The sequence below is a fragment of the Vespa crabro genome, chromosome 12 (assembly GCF_910589235.1).
Source record: "Vespa crabro chromosome 12, iyVesCrab1.2, whole genome shotgun sequence".
Classification (NCBI taxonomy): Eukaryota; Metazoa; Arthropoda; class Insecta; order Hymenoptera; family Vespidae; genus Vespa; species Vespa crabro.
In genome coordinates, this window is record NC_060966.1 from 5,286,156 (window position 1) to 5,308,319 (window position 22,164).

General features: G+C 29.8%; 2 protein-coding genes across 6 annotated transcripts in view; one reads left to right on the plus strand and one right to left on the minus strand.

Moving 5' to 3' along the window:
- The window catches only part of LOC124428497 (putative uncharacterized protein DDB_G0277255), a 44,765-nt gene extending 28,882 nt beyond the window's left edge, over nt 1-15,883 (plus strand). For both annotated transcript variants that reach the window (XM_046972613.1, XM_046972614.1), the window contains 4 exons: nt 9,432-9,688; nt 10,428-10,491; nt 10,681-10,929; nt 11,585-15,883. In XM_046972613.1, coding sequence (XP_046828569.1) covers nt 9,432-9,688; nt 10,428-10,491; nt 10,681-10,929; nt 11,585-12,070 — 1,056 coding nt within the window. In that variant the 3' untranslated portion in view covers nt 12,071-15,883. The remainder of the gene's footprint in view (nt 1-9,431; nt 9,689-10,427; nt 10,492-10,680; nt 10,930-11,584) is intronic.
- A 2,922-nt stretch (nt 15,884-18,805) lies between these two features.
- The window catches only part of LOC124428504 (voltage-dependent L-type calcium channel subunit beta-2), a 26,259-nt gene continuing 22,900 nt past the window's right edge, over nt 18,806-22,164 (minus strand). For all 4 annotated transcript variants that reach the window (XM_046972627.1, XM_046972629.1, XM_046972628.1 and 1 more), the window contains one exon: nt 18,806-22,164. This exon is cut by the window's right edge and continues 836 nt beyond it. The gene's annotated coding sequence lies outside the window, so the exon portion shown is untranslated.

Below are 22,164 nucleotides of genomic sequence, written 5' to 3' on the forward strand. Positions count from 1 at the left end.
ATGCACTCCTGAGTGCAGGCAAGCCATATCAATCGTTTCATTTATATACCAAGACTTATGCATTTTTATTCCAAAAAAAAAATAATCATATTTCTTTCATATACGTATAAACATTTGTTAATAATCTTTATATCAATATATCCTCTTAGCATTTCTTATGAAATTTATATATATATATATAATAAAAATTTTCTCTGTCTCCCCCCCTCTCTCTCTCTCTCTCTCTCTCCCTCTCTGTCTTTCTCTCTATTTATTAAGTCTCTCACTTCATATTCATTTGTTCATAATTTTGGAATAAAAATGTATAGCCTTGATATATTTTAAAATGCACTCCTGAGTGCTGGCTGCCATTTATGTCATTTCATTCATCTAGCAAAGACTTATATATTTCTTATCAGAATCAGATTCAAAATTTCTTCCCTACATTTGCACTATTTAAATACAAGTTTAATTATTATATATGAAATAAAAGGAAATGTTCTCTATTTATTAATAAATAACTTTAATTTCTTAAGATATTAAAATATATGAATATTGATTCATTAAATATTTTTTATTAGTGCAATCATTCATTCATTCATTCATTTATTTGTTTTTGATCATTCTAAATGAGAAATGTATATCTTTGCTATAATATATTCATCCGCATTTCTGAATGCAGGTACCTCCTTTCTTGATGTAGACATCAAGTCTTGTAAATTTTTAATCAGAATAATCAGAATAATCAGAATAATTAGAATAATCAGAATAATCAGAATAATCAGATTAATCAGAATCAGATTATGAAAAGATAATGGGGATGATGAAGATGATGAAGATGATAATTACCACATGAGTCAATTTACAACTCGTGGTAAAAGTAGGTAATTGTAAAAATGGTTTTACAATCCTGTGTTCACATTATTTACCGCATAAGGGCCTTTGAGCGACCCGCGGTAGGGCTGTGTTGACATGTAGGTATGAAATATGTATATATCTCGTATATATACATACACATTATGCAATTATGAAGATGAAAGAAAAAAAAATATATATATATATGATTATTCTGAATTAAAAATTAACATGCTTGAGTATTCAGGTGCACTCCTGTGCACTCCTGTGCACTCCTGTGCACTCCTGTGCACTCCTGTGCACTCCTGTGCACTCCAGTGCACTCCAGTGCAATGTTGCTGCAGGTCATAGGCGTCCACACAATATTTAACGAGCGTGATTCTATTTTTGTAACTAAAAATTTACTTCAAAAAAGACTCTACTTTAAAATTTTAAAAATGCAAGGACTCGACTTTAATTTAAAAAGAAAAGTGCAAGGACTCGACTTTAATTTAAAAAGAAAAGTGCAATGACTCGACTTTAATTTAAAAAGATAAGTGCAATGACTCGACTTGAATTTAAAATGCAAAGGGAGGGACTCGACTTTAATTTAAAATGTAAAGGGAGGGCTTGACTTTAATTTAAAATATAAAGGGAGGGCTTGACTTTAAAAAAAAAAAAAAAAAAAGAAAATATTCAAAGGACTCGACTATACTTTAAATTGAAAAATTGACTCTACTATTAAAAAATTCAATGACTCGACTTTACTTTAAGAAAAAGAAACTTGCAAAGACTCTATTAATTAATAACTAATTGCAAAAGCTTGACTCTAATTGCAAAGACCCTGATTTTTCACGAACGCGAATACGGAACGCCGTAGCAAGGAGATGGAATGGTCCATCATCTCCGTCCAGGAACAAACTACTACGAGCAAAAGTGTCAACGTGGTAAAAGGATAAAGGGGATTTTGATAAGACCATAAGCCATTAACGAAGGGTTCGACATGCGGAACACCTTTGAAAAATGACTTGTAGTCGATAGTTGCCCTCTTGAGCCACAAATTGTGGGGGCCTCTTCAGCATAAAGCCTCTTCTTGCTTCGTGCCCTAACCACTGCATTGGAGCATTCCTTACGTGCGACGCAATATAAGATTACGCATCAAAAAACGCCCTACCGTTTGAAACAACGCACCCACAAAAATTGACATGCCACAGTGGATTATACTATAAGAATGAAATCGTCCCTAATCTAAACCGACCTAATCCCGACCTGATCTCACTTTACGCAACAAGACTCAAACCACTCGTGTTAACGCACGCAATTGAACGAGACGCAATAGTCGCAAGCTAAGGAGTTGGGAAGTAAAAAACACGTTTCCGCTGGGGGTTTTTTTTTTTCTTTCTTTTTCTTTTTATTACTTAACCTAACGAGCGGTAAGTGCTTGCGACGTAAAGTATCGATTTCTTCTAAATAATATAACCACTGAGGTATGACAAAATTCGCGAATGAATCACTCCAAACGGCACTGACGAATCCCAACACATATTCTCAACTGCGTTTTCTAATCTACCTGGGTGCGTCTCGATTTTCTAGCAATCTTTATTTATTTATTTTATTAAAAAAAAAAAAAAAGAAAAAAAACAAACAAAAATAAAAATAAAAGATACATATTTGATAAATATTTGAACTAATCCGTAAAACTATCCTAGCCTGTGGACAACCAATGGACTCAAAGAATCCACCAACCGTGCACAATTACACAGGCACATTTAATCGAATGCTCCAGCAGATATGATATTCATTCTAATCGTTGAACCTATTACAAACTAAGATTAACAGCTTGCACTTAAAAGATGAAAAAAGTTTCAGTAAAAAGTTAAAACCACGAGAATTGCAATATTTTAAATATGCAAGTAGATTCTAATTTGAGCAAAGGCTCACACAAACGGAGGAGGAGGAGGAAAAGGAGGATGATGATGATGATGACGATATCATAATAGTTACCACATCGTGGTAAAAGTAGAGTTGCAAGAAGTCTTATACAACTCTATTGCATACCGCATAAGGGCCTTTGAGCGACCCGCGGTAGAGCTGTGTTGACATGTAGGTATGAAATATGTACATATCTCGTATATATACATACAAATTATGCAGTTATGAAATTTTAGGATCACAATAAATATATAGATTTTATAGAAAAAAAAAAAAAAATATATATATATATATAAAAAATATTTCAAGAATCGCGAAGTGCAAGCGTTAATTTATAACTAAGTATCAAACAAGTTCAAAATCCTTTGCTAAGTTCAAAATATATGGGATTTATCTAATGTTCTCATTGAGTGCAAAGTTTTTCGAACTGTTTGAATACTGATACGTTGGCGCAATGCAAAGTGTCAGCAAAAAATCTAAAAAAGAAAAAAAAAAAGAGAGAAAAAAAAGAAAGGAATAAAAGACAATTCAGACATGCTGAATGACTGTAAAATTTGCTGAAACTTCACAAATCTCCGGAGACGGGACTTCTCACTCCTAAGTGAGAATCGGATCCAGTCTTCCGGTCCCTACCTACTTATATAAAATTTGGACATTCACTCAGAAAAGATATGCTACCTGCCTGCCTATTACCTATATTTAAAAAGTGCAAAGCATTCACACCAACACATACACTCCACGGTTCTCTCACATACCACCAGGGTGCAAAAGCCTACACTAGAGAGTATGCCCCGGGGCACCTCCGACACCCCAGTTCAAACGCGTATTGTTCTAATGTGTTAGGAGTACGTACCAATTGCTGTAATCGACTGCCACGGCTAATGATTATTGCATATATGACTAAAGCAAAAATACTAGTACATACTAGTATATATATGAATACTAGTAATATATACGAGTATTTAAAATTTTCCACAGAAACATGTGGTAATTATGCAAAACGATATTAATATAATAAGATATTTATTTATTATTAATTAAAAAGTTATCGCGAAACGATGTACAATGCACCACCTAAAACGCACATACAAGTGCAAGGTACACCGTGCAATCACCAGCACAATGACAGCCGCCAAAAGGAAAAAAATTAAAACTAAACCCACGCAGACTGTTTCTCACCCATACGAGTAACACCTGGGCAAACGCATAGATGAGAACGCAGAAAGCATGGGGGGGAGAAACGGGTATTAGTATAATTAGAGCTGAAAATCCTGAACTAAAAAATGATTAACTTATAAACTAGGCCTAAGCGGGCTGTGACTCTACGAGTCTCATTGCTTACCTTATTAGCAAGGACTCAAACAAAAGGAGGAAGAGGGGGAGGGAGTTGATGATGATAATAATTATAATAGTTACCACGTAGTGGTAACATTAGAGTTGCAAGAAGTCTTATACAACTCTATTGCATACCGCATAAGGGCCTTTGAGCGACCCGCGGTAAAGCTGTGTTGACATGTAGGTATGAAATATGCATATATCTCGTATATATACATACACATTATGCGGTTATGAAATTGGATAATGAGTGAATATTTATTGAAAAATTTAATTTATTGAAATATTTAAATTTATAGAAATATTTAAATTTATTAAAATATTTAATTTATATAAAAAACAACCTCGGAAGATTCCTTTCATCGAATGGCTGTTCTAATGAAAGAACGGGATTATGATCCACCACTTGACTGACAGAATCTATCCGTCGCGAAAGGGGTTTGTCTTCTTGCTCATTTATATATCGTCGATATATCAAAATATCGAAGTAAATCGCGATTAAATAGACTAAGTGTACGAAGCAATGCATGTAACGTAGATCACGTTATATGCTTTATTTGGACGAAATCGGGTAAATGAATGCCCGATTTCATTATTAATATCGCGAGCAAAGACGAAAAGAGAAAAAAGTGCTAATTAACAGCACTGTTAACTAAACGACTTTGAAACAAGAAGACCCTAGCCTGATATATAAATATATATATATATAATAATAATAATAATAAAAAATGCACAAGAAAAGAACTAACTACACATAGGGGGAACCACTCGTGAATAAAATCGAAGATCTTAATCACGGTCACTTTTGCTCGTTTTGGACAATGGGACATCAACGAATACAACCAGTAACCCGTGCCGATATGGACCTTTCATCCTCGGCATGATGGGCACCAGAGGAACTTTAAATTTCTCACTTACTACTTAAGAAGTTCTGCGATGGCTCCAAAACACTCGTCCCCCTCGACGTTGGTCGAATGATGTCGTGAAGTTGGTTGAAATTATTGTTGAATCGATGAAACGTTGAATCGATGAAACGGTGAATCGTTGATTAATCTGTAATTAAAAAGAATCGCAAAAGAAATTTAATTATATGTTCCATTACAAAGGAATATGTTCAATGAATGAAAATGATTAAAAAAAAAATATGACTTAAACAATGAATGAGAAATAATGATCAGAATAAAGAAATATACTTACATGTGATTGTATCCAGACGAAGCTTTATATCCGTTGATAAAGATGAAAAGGGCACATTTTTAAATTCACACTTTCGACCATAACAATATTTTTCGCAACGCAATCCTCTTCCACCGAATCGGCCGAAAGTGTGTTAATGATACTAACAACGCGGCGAACAAATGGTTTTAACAAGAATATGACATAAATTCTTGTTTTCTGGTTTAATAACGCGACCGAGAAATTCTAAACGGCGAACAACACTGACTCTAATTCGCGACTTTATTTTATTATTTAAAGCAACCCATTCGGTTGCAAAACAATCAAATTATTTCGCACAAGCACTGACTCTAAGATCGCATTGCACGCGATCTACAACTGAAGACCTGTTGAAATAAAAATTGTTAAAGCAAGCAATAGCGTTTATGCTACAATATTACTGCAATTTATATATTATTTAAAAATTTATTATTTTAAAATTATATATTATTTTAATATATTATATATTATTTTAAAAACTATATTACTCGAATCATATGATTTCAAATTGTAAACATGTATTATATATCTTTTGTATGCTTTAATAATAAAACGTAAAAAAAAAAAAAAAAACATTCAAATGGATGTAACTGCAAAACTTATAAGCTAAATTAAAATAAATGAATAAAAGCAAACGATCAAAATCGCGTTGTATCTATCGCTTAAAAATAGATATAATCGCAATAGGGATATGTTCATAGTAATATATTAATTGCGTGAATACCTATAAATTGAAATAGATATAGCATTAATGTAAAACTAAACAAGTGGCAATAACATTGAAATCATAATATTTATAATATTAATTAGACGATTAAACGTATCTTGAAATTATATTCTAATTTTAATTTAATGTATTATTTTATGATCTTAAAACATTTTTTATTATTCTATGTTTCTTCATATTCTTTAAGTCCAATGTAAAAAATTTCAATATAAATAATTTCAATATAAAAAGTTTCAATATAAAAAGTTTCAATAAAAAAAAAGTTCAATACAAAACATTTTAATATATATTATTTAAAACAAAATTTTTTTAATACATCAAACGTCAGCCATTCGCTCGGCAGTGCGTATGTAATATCACGTAAAATACATAATAAACGTACGCAATACCGATTACCAGATCTCACCACAAGGAGGTTGCTGCGTATGGAGATCCATGTCAAAATTAATCAAGAAACATAGAAAATGTTTAAAAGTAAAAATTTATATAATACACTATATATATATATGAAGTGAGAAGCTAGATAAACCGACAGGTCTAAACAAGTTACTTACAGGAATGAAACTGCGTAGTAGGGAAGAACGGGAAGTCGTGCCAAGGTCGAACTCTCGATCGTCCTTTGATTGTTTACATGACTTTCGCAGGTACTTTCTACGATTCTCTGAAAAATACAATATATGTATTAATTGTGTGGCTATATATGTATGTGTGTGGAAAAAGTATCGATATGTGTATGTGTCATAAGAAAGATTTCTATATGTGCGTATATATGTATATGTGTATACGTATGATATGTGTGTATATGTATATATGTGTGTATGGTACTTACTTGTATGCCATATACGTAGATGAAAATCTTATACGAGGCGAAATACGATCGGCTCCATCTAATTAATGAAAGATTTTATTAATTAGAGTATCGATATCGCGAAAATAAAGTTGGAAAACTCAAAAAATAAATATGACGCTTTAGCACCAAGAGAACACCAACACGACGATTTTATTTTCGAGGATATCTTTTAAACGCGTTCTGGTTACGACCTACGAACATTCACACGTGGAAATCGTTTCCTCGACGATCGATTGGTATATAAAATGAAGCTTACACTTTCGAAAAAATATACTAATTATCCATAATTAACGGAGCGACGTAGCTTCCGTGAAACCTGTACCACTCGCGAATCTAAAATGGCGTCGATATCACCGGCAACGAGATTACTTAGTACCCCTGAGCGCATGCGCAGAACGTCATTTACAATATGGCTAAAATTTATAATTTTTCGATCTATCATACGAAAATATCGAAACAATAAAAATATTATATACGAACTTAAAAATTGTTCAAATAGATACTTTATTGCTTTAAACTATGAAAATTAATAATTATAATTCATTACCTATAGAAATAAATTGCTAATAGAAATAATCGCTAATATCGAATTTCGTTCGAGATAAATATTTCTCCTTAATCTCGATCGATAATACGTAATTATGTAAGCCTCGTTAATTATAAGGTTACCTTACCCAAAGGATTGAGATGAAATACTATTAATATTTCCCTAAATCTCGGTCGATAATACGTATAATTTTATAAGCTCGTCGATTATAACAATGTATAACCTAAAAGATTCAACAACGTTATTAATATTCTCCTAAATCTCGATCGATAATACATAGAGAGGTATATAAACTTTTTGATTGCAACAATGTATAACCTAAAATATTTCAGAAAATTATTAATTCCGTAATAATGTCAAATGTCTGTATATATGATATCTATATATATATATATATATATATATATATGCATACGTATAAATTCGTATAGACGATACATATTATTAATCGAAATTAATACAAATAAGATATGGGATGTTAAACGAGAAATTAAACGTAGATAATTATCGTAGAAAATTTAGGAAGAAGGAACATGCTCGGGGATTACGTCTGGAGAGATGTTACTCCTATAGCGTACTTCGTAAGACTGAAAAGATCGTCGTTTCATTCAAGGCCAAAATATACGTACGCTTGTGTTTACTTTTCCTTACTCTCGACCGAAAATTTCTCGGAAATATACGACCTAATATTATTTACATGTCGAACGTTATTTCACTCAATCGATATTCCCCCTCTCCTTCCACTCTCAATCGTTTACATTTTATTTCACACATATATATCAGAAGAGAACAGACACACGTATAAGGAAGAACGGGCGTGTATATATATATATACATATACATATGAAAAATTATCCATAGGATTCTTGCAAATTTAAAAAATGTAAGATAGTATTAGTAAAGAATAAATTTGTAGGTATATGTTCGTGTGCGTGTGCGTGTATATTTTTGACAATCGAATACGATACATAAGATAATCAATATCGATTAGTTAAACGACGCTAAACGATTATGTAGATTAGAAAAGATCGCTGGAAATTCTAAAATTTCTATAATAAATCTAAAAAATTAAAAAAGAATTGTTACGTAATGACCGATCGTAATATATTTTCGTGAATATTTTTTAAACCGGACAACATTACGATCTGTTGTCGCGGCCTCTGAAAAATCACGTGTTTAACTATCGATTGATATATTAGACGTGAATGTACATTAGAAATGAATTAACTAATTACCTTTAATTACGAGGACGATGAACGTGTTGCAACTTGTCGATATATCCAAAATGGCGGTGCTATTAAAAGTAATGACAACGTTAGTCATATTAACTTCCTACTCCTTAACCATTGAAATAATTTTTTCGAACTATCATCAATGAAACAAAATATAAAAGAATAAAAATATAAAAGGATTTTTTTTTATCGACAACTTAGACAATAAAAATGCTCGCTTTAATCTTTCATAAAACTTTATATATATATATAGACATTAGTAGAGAAAATATTGTCTTCTTTATGGAACAACATACATATATTGAGACGTTAAAAATAGACAATAATTTTTCTGACATGATAAAATATAAATTTAAAACATTTAATATTATAATAAAAATAAGTCGATTCAAGTAATCATAATGTATAAAACTTCTATCCAGTTAATTTTATCCCATTTTTTGATATACTTATTCAAACAATAACTTATTTAAACAATACGTATCAATATTTAATAAATTTGTTAATATGAGATCATTATTAATAAAAAATAAAATCAATTATTTTCGTATCTAAAATGAAATACAATATAATTTCAATGTACAGATAATAATGATGAATTATATAATATACGAATATAGCGTACGTATAAATAATATGAATGATGAGATTATCATAGAATTTAATTTCTGCTACGTTTTTATTTTTTATTTTTATTTTTATTTTTTTTTTAAATAAATAAATAAAATATTCATTTAATATTCTCTTTGTTTATTCCTTTTTGTGTCTATAAATTTACAGACGACTATAAAGGTGTATGCAAATTGTCTACGACCAGATATCGAGTACAAAACCCTGAGCATTACCTATGAGACAACGTGTCGCGAGGTTGTTCAAAATTTGTTAAACAAATATCGTATGAGGCACCGTGACCCAAGACTCTTTTATATGACCATGGAAGTTACAGTAAGAAGGGCCAATGTACGTACAATTTTGCCACTCGACGAGGACGCCAGACCTGCTGTACTTCAATCTTGTCATCCACGAGGCGATTCCAGGTACTTTTTTTCTTTTTTATTTTTTCTTTCGCATTTTACCACCTTTCTGGATTCAATTTCGAGAAAAATATAATTTCAAGTGATAAGTAGCGATCGTAAATACGATTTTCTAATCTCTCTTTCCTTCACAATACAGTACATAGACGCTAACATTAAATTTCTTCTTTTTTTGTTTGCCTTTTTTTTTCTTTTCTTTTTTTTTTCAGAAAGACCACCCCGAACCTTCGAGTTTGTTTTCCTTTAACCCATCCAGACTTTCATTTATTTTTCTTCTTTTTTTTTTCACGCCCATAAATCGACTCAAAAAAAGACTTACTATACGTTTGATAAAAATATATATGTTCTAGGTAATAGATGTACCTATCTATAAATATTTGAAAGCAATTGGATTTTTTCCTTTTTCTTTCTTTCCTTTTTTTTTTCTTTTTTCTTTTTACGATTTTAACAAAAATTCAACTTCCCCGTCGTATGTTTCATTTCATTTGGTTATTTTCGTCGGTAGTTTGAAACTTCCGGTGAAATTGAAGTAAAATAGAGAAAGGTGGTGGTAGTGGAGGACGAGGAGGAGGAGGAGAAGGAAGATGAGGGAATAGGGATAAGGGAATATCTTCTAACGAATATCCTTTTGAACTTACCGACTTAACCGATCTTTCGTTTCTTTCCCCCGCTCTCCACCCTCCTTTTTTTCCCCTCTCGTAAATATAAACTCAAGAAAATTCTTTTCTTTTTCTTTTTGCAGATTTTCTTTACAGACACGTCGTGGCGGTCTTGTGAAAATATACGATAGTGCTCTCATGTCTGGCGTAAGTATTATAAAATTTGTTCGATGTGTTCGTAGTAACACATATAAAAAGTATATGCTTGTACATAATTGTTTGATATAACAAACTAAAGGATATACGTTTTTTTTTTCTTTTTTTTTTTTCATTTTCTCTCTGTCTCTCTATCTATCTATTTTTCTCTATCTCTCTCTCTCTTTCTCTCTCTTACAGTCAAAGTACAAGAGTCTGCTCGTTTCCGAACAGACCACCGTGGACGAACTGATCCAGATGTTATTGAGCTGCTATAGTTCGAAAGAACGGGTTGAACAATTTTCTTTATACGAAGTCTGTGAAGGGGAGGAATATCAGAGGAAACTTCATCCAGATGATTCACCTCTTAAAGTTACGCAACGATGGACGAGCGCGGATAGACATTTACGTATACGACGTAATCCCGATTATAATCCACACAGGAGAAAGGTGAAACATCTGATAGATTTAAATTTTATCTGAACGTTCGTTAGAAATTTCTTTAAAAAAAAAAAAAAAAAAAAAAAAAGAAGAAAAACAGAAAGAAACAATTTACTAAATTAATTAAAAATTTTAATTAAATAATTTAATTAAATATAAAGATGAGAATAAAACGAACGATTGTATGTGTTAGAAAAAAAAGAAATAAATAAACTAATTAAACGTTCAATTAAAAAAAAAAAAAAAAAAAAAAAAAAAGAAAAAGAAAAATAATAATTCGACGTAGGCGACACGAGTTTTAGATATCGTCGGAAGGAATTCGCAATATCATTAGAAATTTTGAGGAAACGGTGAATAATGTGTAGGAACGTTTTAATTAGAAATTAGAGGAATTAATTGCAGGTACAATTAGGTTATAATTAAATGACATGTATTATATCATTAAAAGTTATATTAAAGTAGAATGAATTTGCACGATGAATCATACGATTTCTCTTCCAACAAAGAGTAGAGATTGTATATGATTTAAGTAAAATTTGTTCTCCGTCAGACAATAATAATCGTTCACCATTCAACTCTAAAGTATTATAAGAATTATTCATAAGTACTTTCAATAGAAAGTCAAATACAGTTGGAGTAACAAAAAGGTCCTCGTCATTTTCAGAGTATGTGGGCGTCGGACTCGAGTATCAGTATGGCGATGTCGCGACTAAATCTTCATGGTGATCATCGTCATTATTCACAGAGCGAAAACAATAATCATCTTCTTCTTCATCAGCATACCAATAACAATAATAATAACAATAACCTCAATCACAATAACAACAATAATAACAACAATAATAATAATAATAACAATACGAGTACTACGAACAACAACGTTCACAAGCTCGAACAACATCATCACCATCATCATCATCTATCGTTGGGTTCGATCAATCAACAATCGAGAATAGTTGTGGCGCACACAACGCAATTGCCGCCATTGCAATTGTCGCGTGTGCAACAGCAACAACAACAACAGCAACAGCAACAACAACAACAACAACAGCAACAACAATTGCCTCTGAGTGTCCCTTCAACGCCAATCTCTTCAAAACATGTTTCAACAGCTGCTTATAATGATTATGAAAATTATCTCTTTATATGAGTGATCATTAACGAACGATCATGCTCGTTCGTTTCTGTTAAAATATACTCTCCTTTCGTATCCAATGAAAGAGATATAATATTCATGAGAGATTACGATGTAGTACAAGAATTTTTTAATGTTAAGAAGTTAACGTTATTACCTGATTTATACTTAAAACTCCATTCTTTATTTACGTTAGACTTTACACGTAACGCATTCGTCGTTGTTCCTTATCAAAGCGATCTGAGGAAAGATCTATCGATCTTTTCTGTTTCTACCAAAAAAGAAAAGAAAAAGAACAGGAAAAAGAAAAACGTAAGAAGGAAGAATAATTGATGATTATCAAAGGACATGGTCGACGTTCATTATGCTACGAAACAAAGAGAATCACGATTGTAGTCAGTAGAAGAGAAAAATTGTACCAAAGGTAGATCTACGAAATGATTAATAAAAAAAAAAAAAACAAAAAAAAAGAAGAAAAAAGAAAGAAAAAAAATATATATATATATATATGAATATAATATAGATGCATATTAAATGTACTATTGAATATTTTGCTTTTAGAGCAAGATTACGTATGAATTTTTTTGATCGCGATTATGTATTATGTATTATTACTATTACTATTATTATTATTATTATTATTATTATTAAATACTATTATTAATATTATAATTATTATTATTATTATTATTATTATTATTATTATTATTATTATTATTATTATTAGTAATATGTAATCTTCTTAGGAAGATTGATTTTCCGTCGAGTGGTAAACAATTAGTGCAAGAATGACGTCATTTGTATACCCCGCGAGATGATCGCCTATTTATTTATGTTACCCCAGTAAAACATTTTTCTGTTTTTTTTTTTTTTTTTTTTGTCAAAGTCACTTAAAAATTTAAATTATTCCTATATATATACACACATATACTGTCCTCGACTGTGTCTCTGTAAAAAAAATCTCGTCGTGCAATCCGATTGGACAGTATCTAATATGGGTATTCCGTACTTGTTGTTATGTAAATAATAATCAAACAAATAATTTCTCCTGATAGAATAATTTTCGATGAAAAAAACAAAAAGGGGAAAAACCAAAATCGTGTCTAACATTTCTTTATGTAAGTTTTTAATTATCGCGTTTTCGTTTTATTGAGAGACTCGGTGCTGGCGGCGCATCTTATTACCAAAGAATCGGTACGATATGTATAAATGAAAATAAACAAGAAAAAAAAAAAAAAGAAAAAGAAGAGAAAAAAAATGATAATAAAAAAAAAGGAAAAAAAAAAACAAATAAATACAATAAAGGAACTGGCAGCCGAGTTATGTAATATGTGCAAGGATGTACGAAAAAAAAAAAAAGTAACGCGATTGCACGTAATCGTATTCACGCGTTGTAAGTACCTAGATAATGTAAATAAATTTTTGTAATGACGTCGTCGTTTGTTATATTTTACTACACGAGAGAATATAAGATTAATAATTTGTGTCCCTTCCCTCTCGTAAATATATATATATATATGATCTATTTTATTCTTACCTTTTCGACAGTGTTGGAATCGAAATGTCTGCTTAAAAAGAAAAGGCAAAAAAGAAGAAGAAGAAAAAAAAAGAAAGAAAAAGCGACAAAAAAAGTAATAAATTATACTCAAATATTTCCGTGTGATGATAAAAATTTTATTTACAAATGCGACAAATGTAGGAATTTGGTTATCGGTAAAATATCAGAGAGAGGGAGAGAGAGAGAGAGAGAGAAAAAAAACAGATTCCGACATTTTTCTTTGCATACATATATATATATATATATATATATACATATATATACAATATATATATATACATATATATATATATATGTATACAAATATATATGTATACACATATACATACAAATTTTCTATAATAAAAAAACACCTGCTTCCCCGTCCAAAAGATAGTCCCTTGTCGATACAACTCAATTGACAGGAAAATAGACTATAACTGTTATATATCGATGATCTCTCGATCATTAATCGATAATAATGCAATCGTCGTCATCGTAATCATCTCACCGCTCATCTCTCTCCGAGATATCACCGACCTTTAGGAAAGAATCACTGAGATGTGTAACAATAATAATAATCTTTACATTAAATACGATTAAATTCTAGCTAATTTGGTATCTTTTTGTTCTTTTTTTCTTTTTTCTTTTTTTTCTTTTTGTTGCTGTCTTTTTTTTTTCCTTCATATATTTTCTTTTCTTTTCTCTTTTTTTTTTTTTTTTTTTTTTCTTTGCTCTCAAAGGGCTATGCGGAATTACAGTAAATAGAAATATTTATTTCTCAAAGTAAAAGGGATTTTTCTCTTATGTTCTTCCATCCCTTTTTCCTTTCTTCTCCAGTGGGATCGTTTGTGGGATAGATGATTAGTGTGTGTGTGTGTGTATGTGTATGTGCGCGTGTGTTTGTTTTTTTTTTTTTTCATTTTTTTTTCTTTTCTTTTCATTTTTTTTTCTTCCATTCGAAGGGAACGTATTCGAAAAGGGATATACCTGTTTTTTTTTCTTTTTTCGTTCGGTTTTTAGTTTCAAAGGATAACATCACAGCATTGACATATCAACATTGAAACAATCGAGGCAACGCTCTCTCTCTCTCTCTCTTTCTCTCTCTCTCTCTCTCTCTTTCTTTCTATCTTTCACTCGCTCGCTCATATCATAAAGATTTAGTATATTCGATCTATTTCGATCCTTACGAAGGAGAGATTTCGCGATCTGTGCGTTGCAACGATCGTACCACTTTTCATTTTGCTATAGAACAATTTACAACATCTCGTTAATTAGTCGCCTCAATTCCATTTCCGAATAAACCATAGCTCTCGCACATATTATACATACATGTGTATTCTCTCTCACTCACACACATTCTCTCTCTCTCTCTCTCTCTTACTTTCATTCGCGTTCATTATTCTCTTGTTTATTTTCACGATCAGAAATAATCGTAATTTATAATTCGTTCATAAATCCCTCTCTCTCTCTCTCTCTCTCTCTCTCTCTCTCTCTCTCTCACATACAGTTTCATTCTCACTTTATTTAATCTCTTTTCGATCTCGGTATGCAACAACAATGAAATAAATTTCTTTCGTGGAAAACGAATGGATAGCTCGTCGTTCGATCGTCGTTTCAAATGATGATATCGATTCGATCGATCGATCGATCATCGATCGATCGAATCTCGAACGTGGGAAACATATATAGAAGATATAATATATATTAAGGGAGATCTTTGATCCAACGTACCAGCCACACAAGAAAATTCGCCGAGGACGATCGAATGTCCGCGTGCGTGTTGAAATCATTAATGTCCCGATAATTCCATCTTCTTTTTGTTCTTCCATTTTTGTTCTCGTTTCTAATTTTACTCATTTTCCCCACTCCCCATTCCTTTTTCATTCTATTTAATTATTTTCGTTATTTCTATTACACGCAATTAAGGACAATACCGTCCCCGGAGAGATAACGATTGATTCGAAGTGACGATCTAACGCGCGAGGACGGTTACGGTATGTATACAATGATTTATATTTCAAATGATTCAATTAATCAATCGATTCATATCATTTTACATTAGATTCGATGGTAAATTCCTTTTTCTTTTCTTTTCTTTCGATCAAGAAATCATTACAATTTTCTTTTCTTTTCTCTTCTCATCTCTTCTCTTCTCTTCTCTTCTCTTCTTTTTTTTTTCGCATTCAACACATAATACAACACGATTAATAATCATTTTAATAGACAGTATAATATATGGAGAACATTTTTATGAAATTAATTAAATTTTTATTATATTCAACATAAAACGATTCGTAATTTCATATCGATTCAAAACATCTCCACGATCATAATCATTATAATCATTATCATCATCATCATCATCATCATCATCATCATCATCATCATCATCATCATCATCATCATCATCATCATTATAATTATCATTATAATTATCATCATTATCATCATCATCATCATCATTATCATCATCTTTATCATCATCATTATAATCATCATCATCATCATCATCATCATCATCATCTTTATACACAAGTATACTTTCGAAACCACATTTGACAGCGGCCAACGATATTATTGCGAAAACCTTAAGGCTCGATACAAAGACAGGCATTTCGCGAATATTTCTAAGCACGTCGAGAGGGCTCGTTCGAACAGAATTTCCATGAAATTTTCTAATAATCATTTAATTAATAATCAAAATGAAATTCTATTCGATTATTGACCGAGCCCGTCTCCTCGTTTGGACCTTCCAACCATTATGGGGGTTGCATTCGGTGAGAGAGTTCGCGTTTTAATCATTTATTATTATAATTATTATTATATTATTATTATTATTATTATTATTATTATTATTATTATTATTATTATTATTACACTATACGGTGCAAGCCAACGAACGAATGTTAATTAATTAATTAATAATAATTAAGAAAAGAAAATATGTATATGTATATATATATATATATATATATATATATATATATATATATATATATATATATATATATATATATATATATATATACATATTTAATATAAAAAAGTCAAACATTATTTGCGCCCTTCTTCTCTACGCACCCTTAAAAAGGCTCACCCTCGCTTCCAACCTTCTTTTCTCTCATCTCCCCCTCCCCTCTCTTTTCTTTTTTCTTTCATCTATCAAAGTTTTCTTTCTTTCTTTCTTTCTTTTTTCTTGCTTTTCTTTACATTGTTTATTATTACATTTTAATGATTTTGCGTGTGTATGTGTGTGTTTGTGTCTGTGTGTGTGTGTGTGTGTGTTCCCAATCGGACTTTTAAAGTTTCTCTCAACCCCTCCCCTTCTTCGTCTTCGATCTATTTAAACTTTTGATCATTTTTGTAATTTTTTACTTCTTTTTTTTCCCCTTTTTGCATTCTCATTACATTGATATTATATTTAGTCTAGAGAGAGACGACATTTCTCATTTGCTTGATTCTTGTTAAATATTTTTTTCTGCGTGTGCTTTTAATACGGCTTTTTTTTTAATTTTTTTTTATTTTATTTTAATTTTTTTTTTCTTTTTCTTTTTTATTGCATTTAAACGACAAAATTCTAAGTTAATCTTGAAATATCTTCGTCGTGTCAAGCCTCGCCAAAGTTTCGTTTCTAATTAAGATAATTATGTATTTCGTTTATTAGCTGCTTGAGATTTATGCACGTGTAGATCTCTACGGATAGAAACTACCGCATGCGATTTTTTAATATTTAATTAACTTTTTACTGATTTTTCTTTCCATTTTTTTTTTTTGTTTTTTCTTTTTTCATTTTGTACGATCTATTTTCATTGATCAAGCCTACGAAGTTCATAAAGTCTATCGACATAATTAGATGATTTACGATGGTTTTTCTTTCTCCCTTCTTTTTTTTTTTAATTTCTTTTTTCTATTCAGTTCTAAATTTTCGAAAGATCGATTACTGATTTACGTACTTTCCTTTTTTTCTTTTTTGAGTTATTATCATTTAATACATAAAGTTTCTATAGATGTTTGCCATCTTGCTTGGTTTACGAGAGACTCTCTTAGAAAATATTATAAAAATTTGTCCCCTCCCCCATAAGACAAGATTCGGTTTATTTTTGACGCTTACCATCATCTTGTTTTCTTACTCTTTCATTATTTTTGTTTTCTTTTTTTTTTTATGACGTTTATCATTAATCTATCGTCATTAAATTACAATAGAACGCGTCTAGAAAGTAGTTTGTACAGCTACAATGAAAATATTTCGTTTATCCTCATCATTATTTAATCATCGTGTATGGATCTTTCTCTCTTTTTTTTTTCTTTTCTTTCTTTCTTTTTTTCTTTCTTTATTATTAATTTTTTCTTTTTTTTTTTCTCTCTTCTTATATTAAATATAATTCGATAGACAAGCGATAGTAATAAAATAATTGGACGATCTTTCGTCTTATACGAATCATTTGGAAATAATAACTATCGTTTACGAAAATCTCCTTTGAAAATTTCATTTTTATCTTTCCTTCGTCATCGCACCCCCTTTCTTCGGTTTTCTACTTTTAAAAATTTTTTTTCTTTTTCCTTTTTTTTTATTTTCTTTCTTTGCAGGAAAGAAAAGGGGGCGATTTCGTTCGTTTGAAGAAGTGGAAGCGTGAGTATCCTTAGGTAGAGAATCACGTGTGAGGAAATATATATTCTTATCGTTATAATATTATTTACAAGCGTTGGCTGCGAAATACAATTTATTCATTTATCATCGTTTTCTTTTTTCTATCTTTAAACGTTCTTAAAAAAAAAAGAAAAGAAAAACAGAAAAAAAATAATTAATAAATAAATAAATAAATAAATAAAAATAAAAAAAAAGTTCTTAAAGGAAAACAAAAATTTTATAGATAAAGTAGTAAAGAAATAGAAAATGAAAAGAACAGAAAAAATAAATAGAAAGAATTCGCTCAAGGATTACTCGCATTATTTAACTCGCATCACTCTTTAGTTCTCTCACTCTACAGAAGAACAAAATATATATATATATATATATATATATATATATATATATATAAATAAATAATCATCATTCGTACGAACATATATCTTTTCGCTTCGCACAATATACAAAATATCATTCTTAAAAAAAAAAAGAAATGTAGAATATGTTGAAAATCTTATCGACAATTATGTTTCTCTTTTTTTTTTCAGAGATTTACAATACAAAGTTTATGTATATATGTATATATATATATATATATATATATATATATGTATGTATGTCCTGAGTGTATGTATGTGTATGTGTTTGTATGGGTAATATGTGTATATGCGAAAGTGCATCTCGCTACAAGAAAGTTCTTGATTGTAAACGACTCGAAGAAGTTTTTTTTTTTATACTTCTTATATAATCAGAATAGCCGAAAAAGACAAAGCCAAATAAATAAATAAATATATATATATATATATATATATATATATATATATATATATATATAGCTTGCGATTCCGTAATAAAAATGAATATTTCGCGCTAATTGAAAAAGGAGCGCGAATAAATTTCCTTAACACCTTACAATGACGATAAAATTTTTGTTAAAGAAAAAAAAAAAGAACTCGTTCTCTTTTATTTTTTCTTTCTTTCAAAGTACTTCTTTCTTTATCTCTATCACATAGAGAGAGAGAGAGAGAGAGAGAGAGAGAGAGAGAGAAAGAGAGAGAGAGAGAGAGAGAAAGAGAGAGAGAGAGAGAGAGAGAGAACAAAAAAGAAAAAGAAAAAGTGAAACGACAATTTTCTCGATCCTTTCTACATAATTCTTTTTTTTCTCTTTTTTTTTTTTTTTTTTTTATCAGGTTCGAGAAGAAAAGCGCGCGAACGAGCGCGTTCGAACATAAATATTATATCGATCGAGACATAAATATATATATCTATATATATATATATATATATATATTTATATTTATATTTATATATATACATATATATATAGAGAGAGAGTAATATTTTATTTCTAACGCGACGAAATATATTACATCGTTCATTATAATACTCTTGACATAAACGAGCATTATACACGATTATTTCAATAAATTCGATCTCTATTACATTTATAATAACAAGATCCTCCCTTTCTCCATCATATATCAACGAATATTAATTAATTAATGATTCAATTGATTAATTAATTAATTATCGTATGTATCGCAAACAATTGTACTTAGAACGTTCAGATAACGTTCTATGCAAGAAACATGTGTATGTACTTTCGTAAATTGCTACTTGCTTCTTCATGTAAATATGTATGTATGTATATTTGTATGTATATATGTATGTATTTATGTATGTATAAATGTTGTATATGGTTATGTATGTATTAATCTACATGTGTGTGTGTATTCACGTGTTATAGTAACTGTAATCAAGACAGTACTCGTACCAAGCACGTTACTGTATTAAAAGGATCATTGATCTATATATTATAAGACGTATTTTTTTTCTTTTTTCTTTTTTTTTTCTTTTTTTAATGTGCAAGATCACAAAGATATCCTCGCACATATCAAATATATTAAATATTTCAGCGCTATTTTTTTAAATATATAAAAAACAAGTAAAGATTTAATTACAAATATTTCTCTTAGTTTGTAAATCTCACTTCGAATATCGACAATTTCGAAGGATAGGTATCGTTATTATTATTATTATTTATTATTTATTATTTATTATTTATTATTTATTATTATTATTATTATTATTATTATTATTAATTTTCTTTTTTTTCTTTTCATTTCTTCTCAAAGGCTTCATACAAGTATTTACAATACTATCGTACTCGATCTTTTTTTATCATTATTATTCCTCTTTTATATATGTGTACATATATATATATTTATATATATATATATTCGCTCTAAAGAAAATGATATATCATCATTTGTTGGAATAACTTCGATCACTTTTTTATCGAGTGAATTAGATGGAAGTATTTCATTATATTTTCATATACATATATATGTGTATATATATATATTTATATGTATATAATATATGTATATATACACACATATATATATATATACATATATTATAAGAGGTATGTATACTATATACACAAAGGTTATAATGTTGTTTAATTCGTGTTTAATCGCGTGTGTGCGTGCGTGCTCTTTTTGGTCGATGATCATCGTCGTATCGGTCTACACCTCTTCGACATACGTTATTAGATTCTAATTAGAAGAAGAAATCACGTTTTATACGACGTTATAAAGTCATAGTACATCGTAAAAGATCGAGATCATTTCGAGATTGAAGAAGCTAATATCTTTCGATCTCGATTATGCTCGTGTTACTAAATTCTTCTATAGAATTAGAGACTACAATTGATCCTAGCTATACGGAAATTAATCGAATGAAAACAAATTTTTTGTGCGAGAAAAAGGAAATATAATAAGTTAATGAATAGATTAAGTAATTAAATCAATCAGTTCGGTAATAAAAATCACATAATTGTATATATATATACGTAATTTTGTTTTCATTAATTATATATATATTAGATCGGTTGAAAAATAATTGCCATTTTTATCATTTATTCGATACGTAAAAGCTGCAATTATTTTTGCATCAATCTAATAAATAAATAAAAAAAAATATATATATATATATATATGTATATATTTATATGCACGTGCGAGAAAATATTAAATTAATAAACAACCATATAGCTAGGTATAATCAAGTTTTCGTAAGAAGAAGAAGAAAGACCGTGTTAAATTAATGCATTTTGGGCTTTAACGACGATCGAAAATCGCATACTAGGAAGAAATGTGGCCCCGGTAGCATGATAGATAAATAGGTGAGGGTCGCATTAAGGTTTTCTTATACAGCGTGCACACTGAACGACCGAGCCTGTGAAAAGGGACTGTGCTACTACCAAAACGTAATTAAGCCAATATGGCCAAGATAGGTAGATAAATAGATTGATAGATAGATAGATAGGTAGATAGATATAGTGCAAAATCTTATCGATCGATCGATCGATAGAACAAAAAATGTTTTCAACAAAAAGAAAAAGAAAAAGAAAAAAGTAAAACTAAAAATAAATAAATAAATAAATAAATAAATAAAGAGGGCTATCTCTTTTGTGGGATGTGCGAATATGATTATATGTATATTTTAGAGAGATAATATATGTGCAGTCAGATCTCGATATAGAAATAATTATCGGAGATAATTCGAGAAATTTCTCAAATCTAAATACATATAATTTATCCTTCGTAGAATTGTTCTAATAATAGAAACGAAGATTAAAAAGAAATATCTCGATTCGATCTCGATCGGATGACTTCGGATGAAATACTAATACACGAGTATTTCGACGATGATATCGATATACAATGTATAGAGCGATTATTTTTATTGGATGAGAGGAGGGGTTGTAAATGAGCCGTGGAATGATCATCCGTTTAAGAAGATATATATATATACATATATTTATATATATATATATATGTATATATGATGTTTATCTTCATTTCAACATTTCAATTCTTATTTTACACGTATGTATTGTATCTATTTATATATCGGCTCGGTTGAAGAATCGGC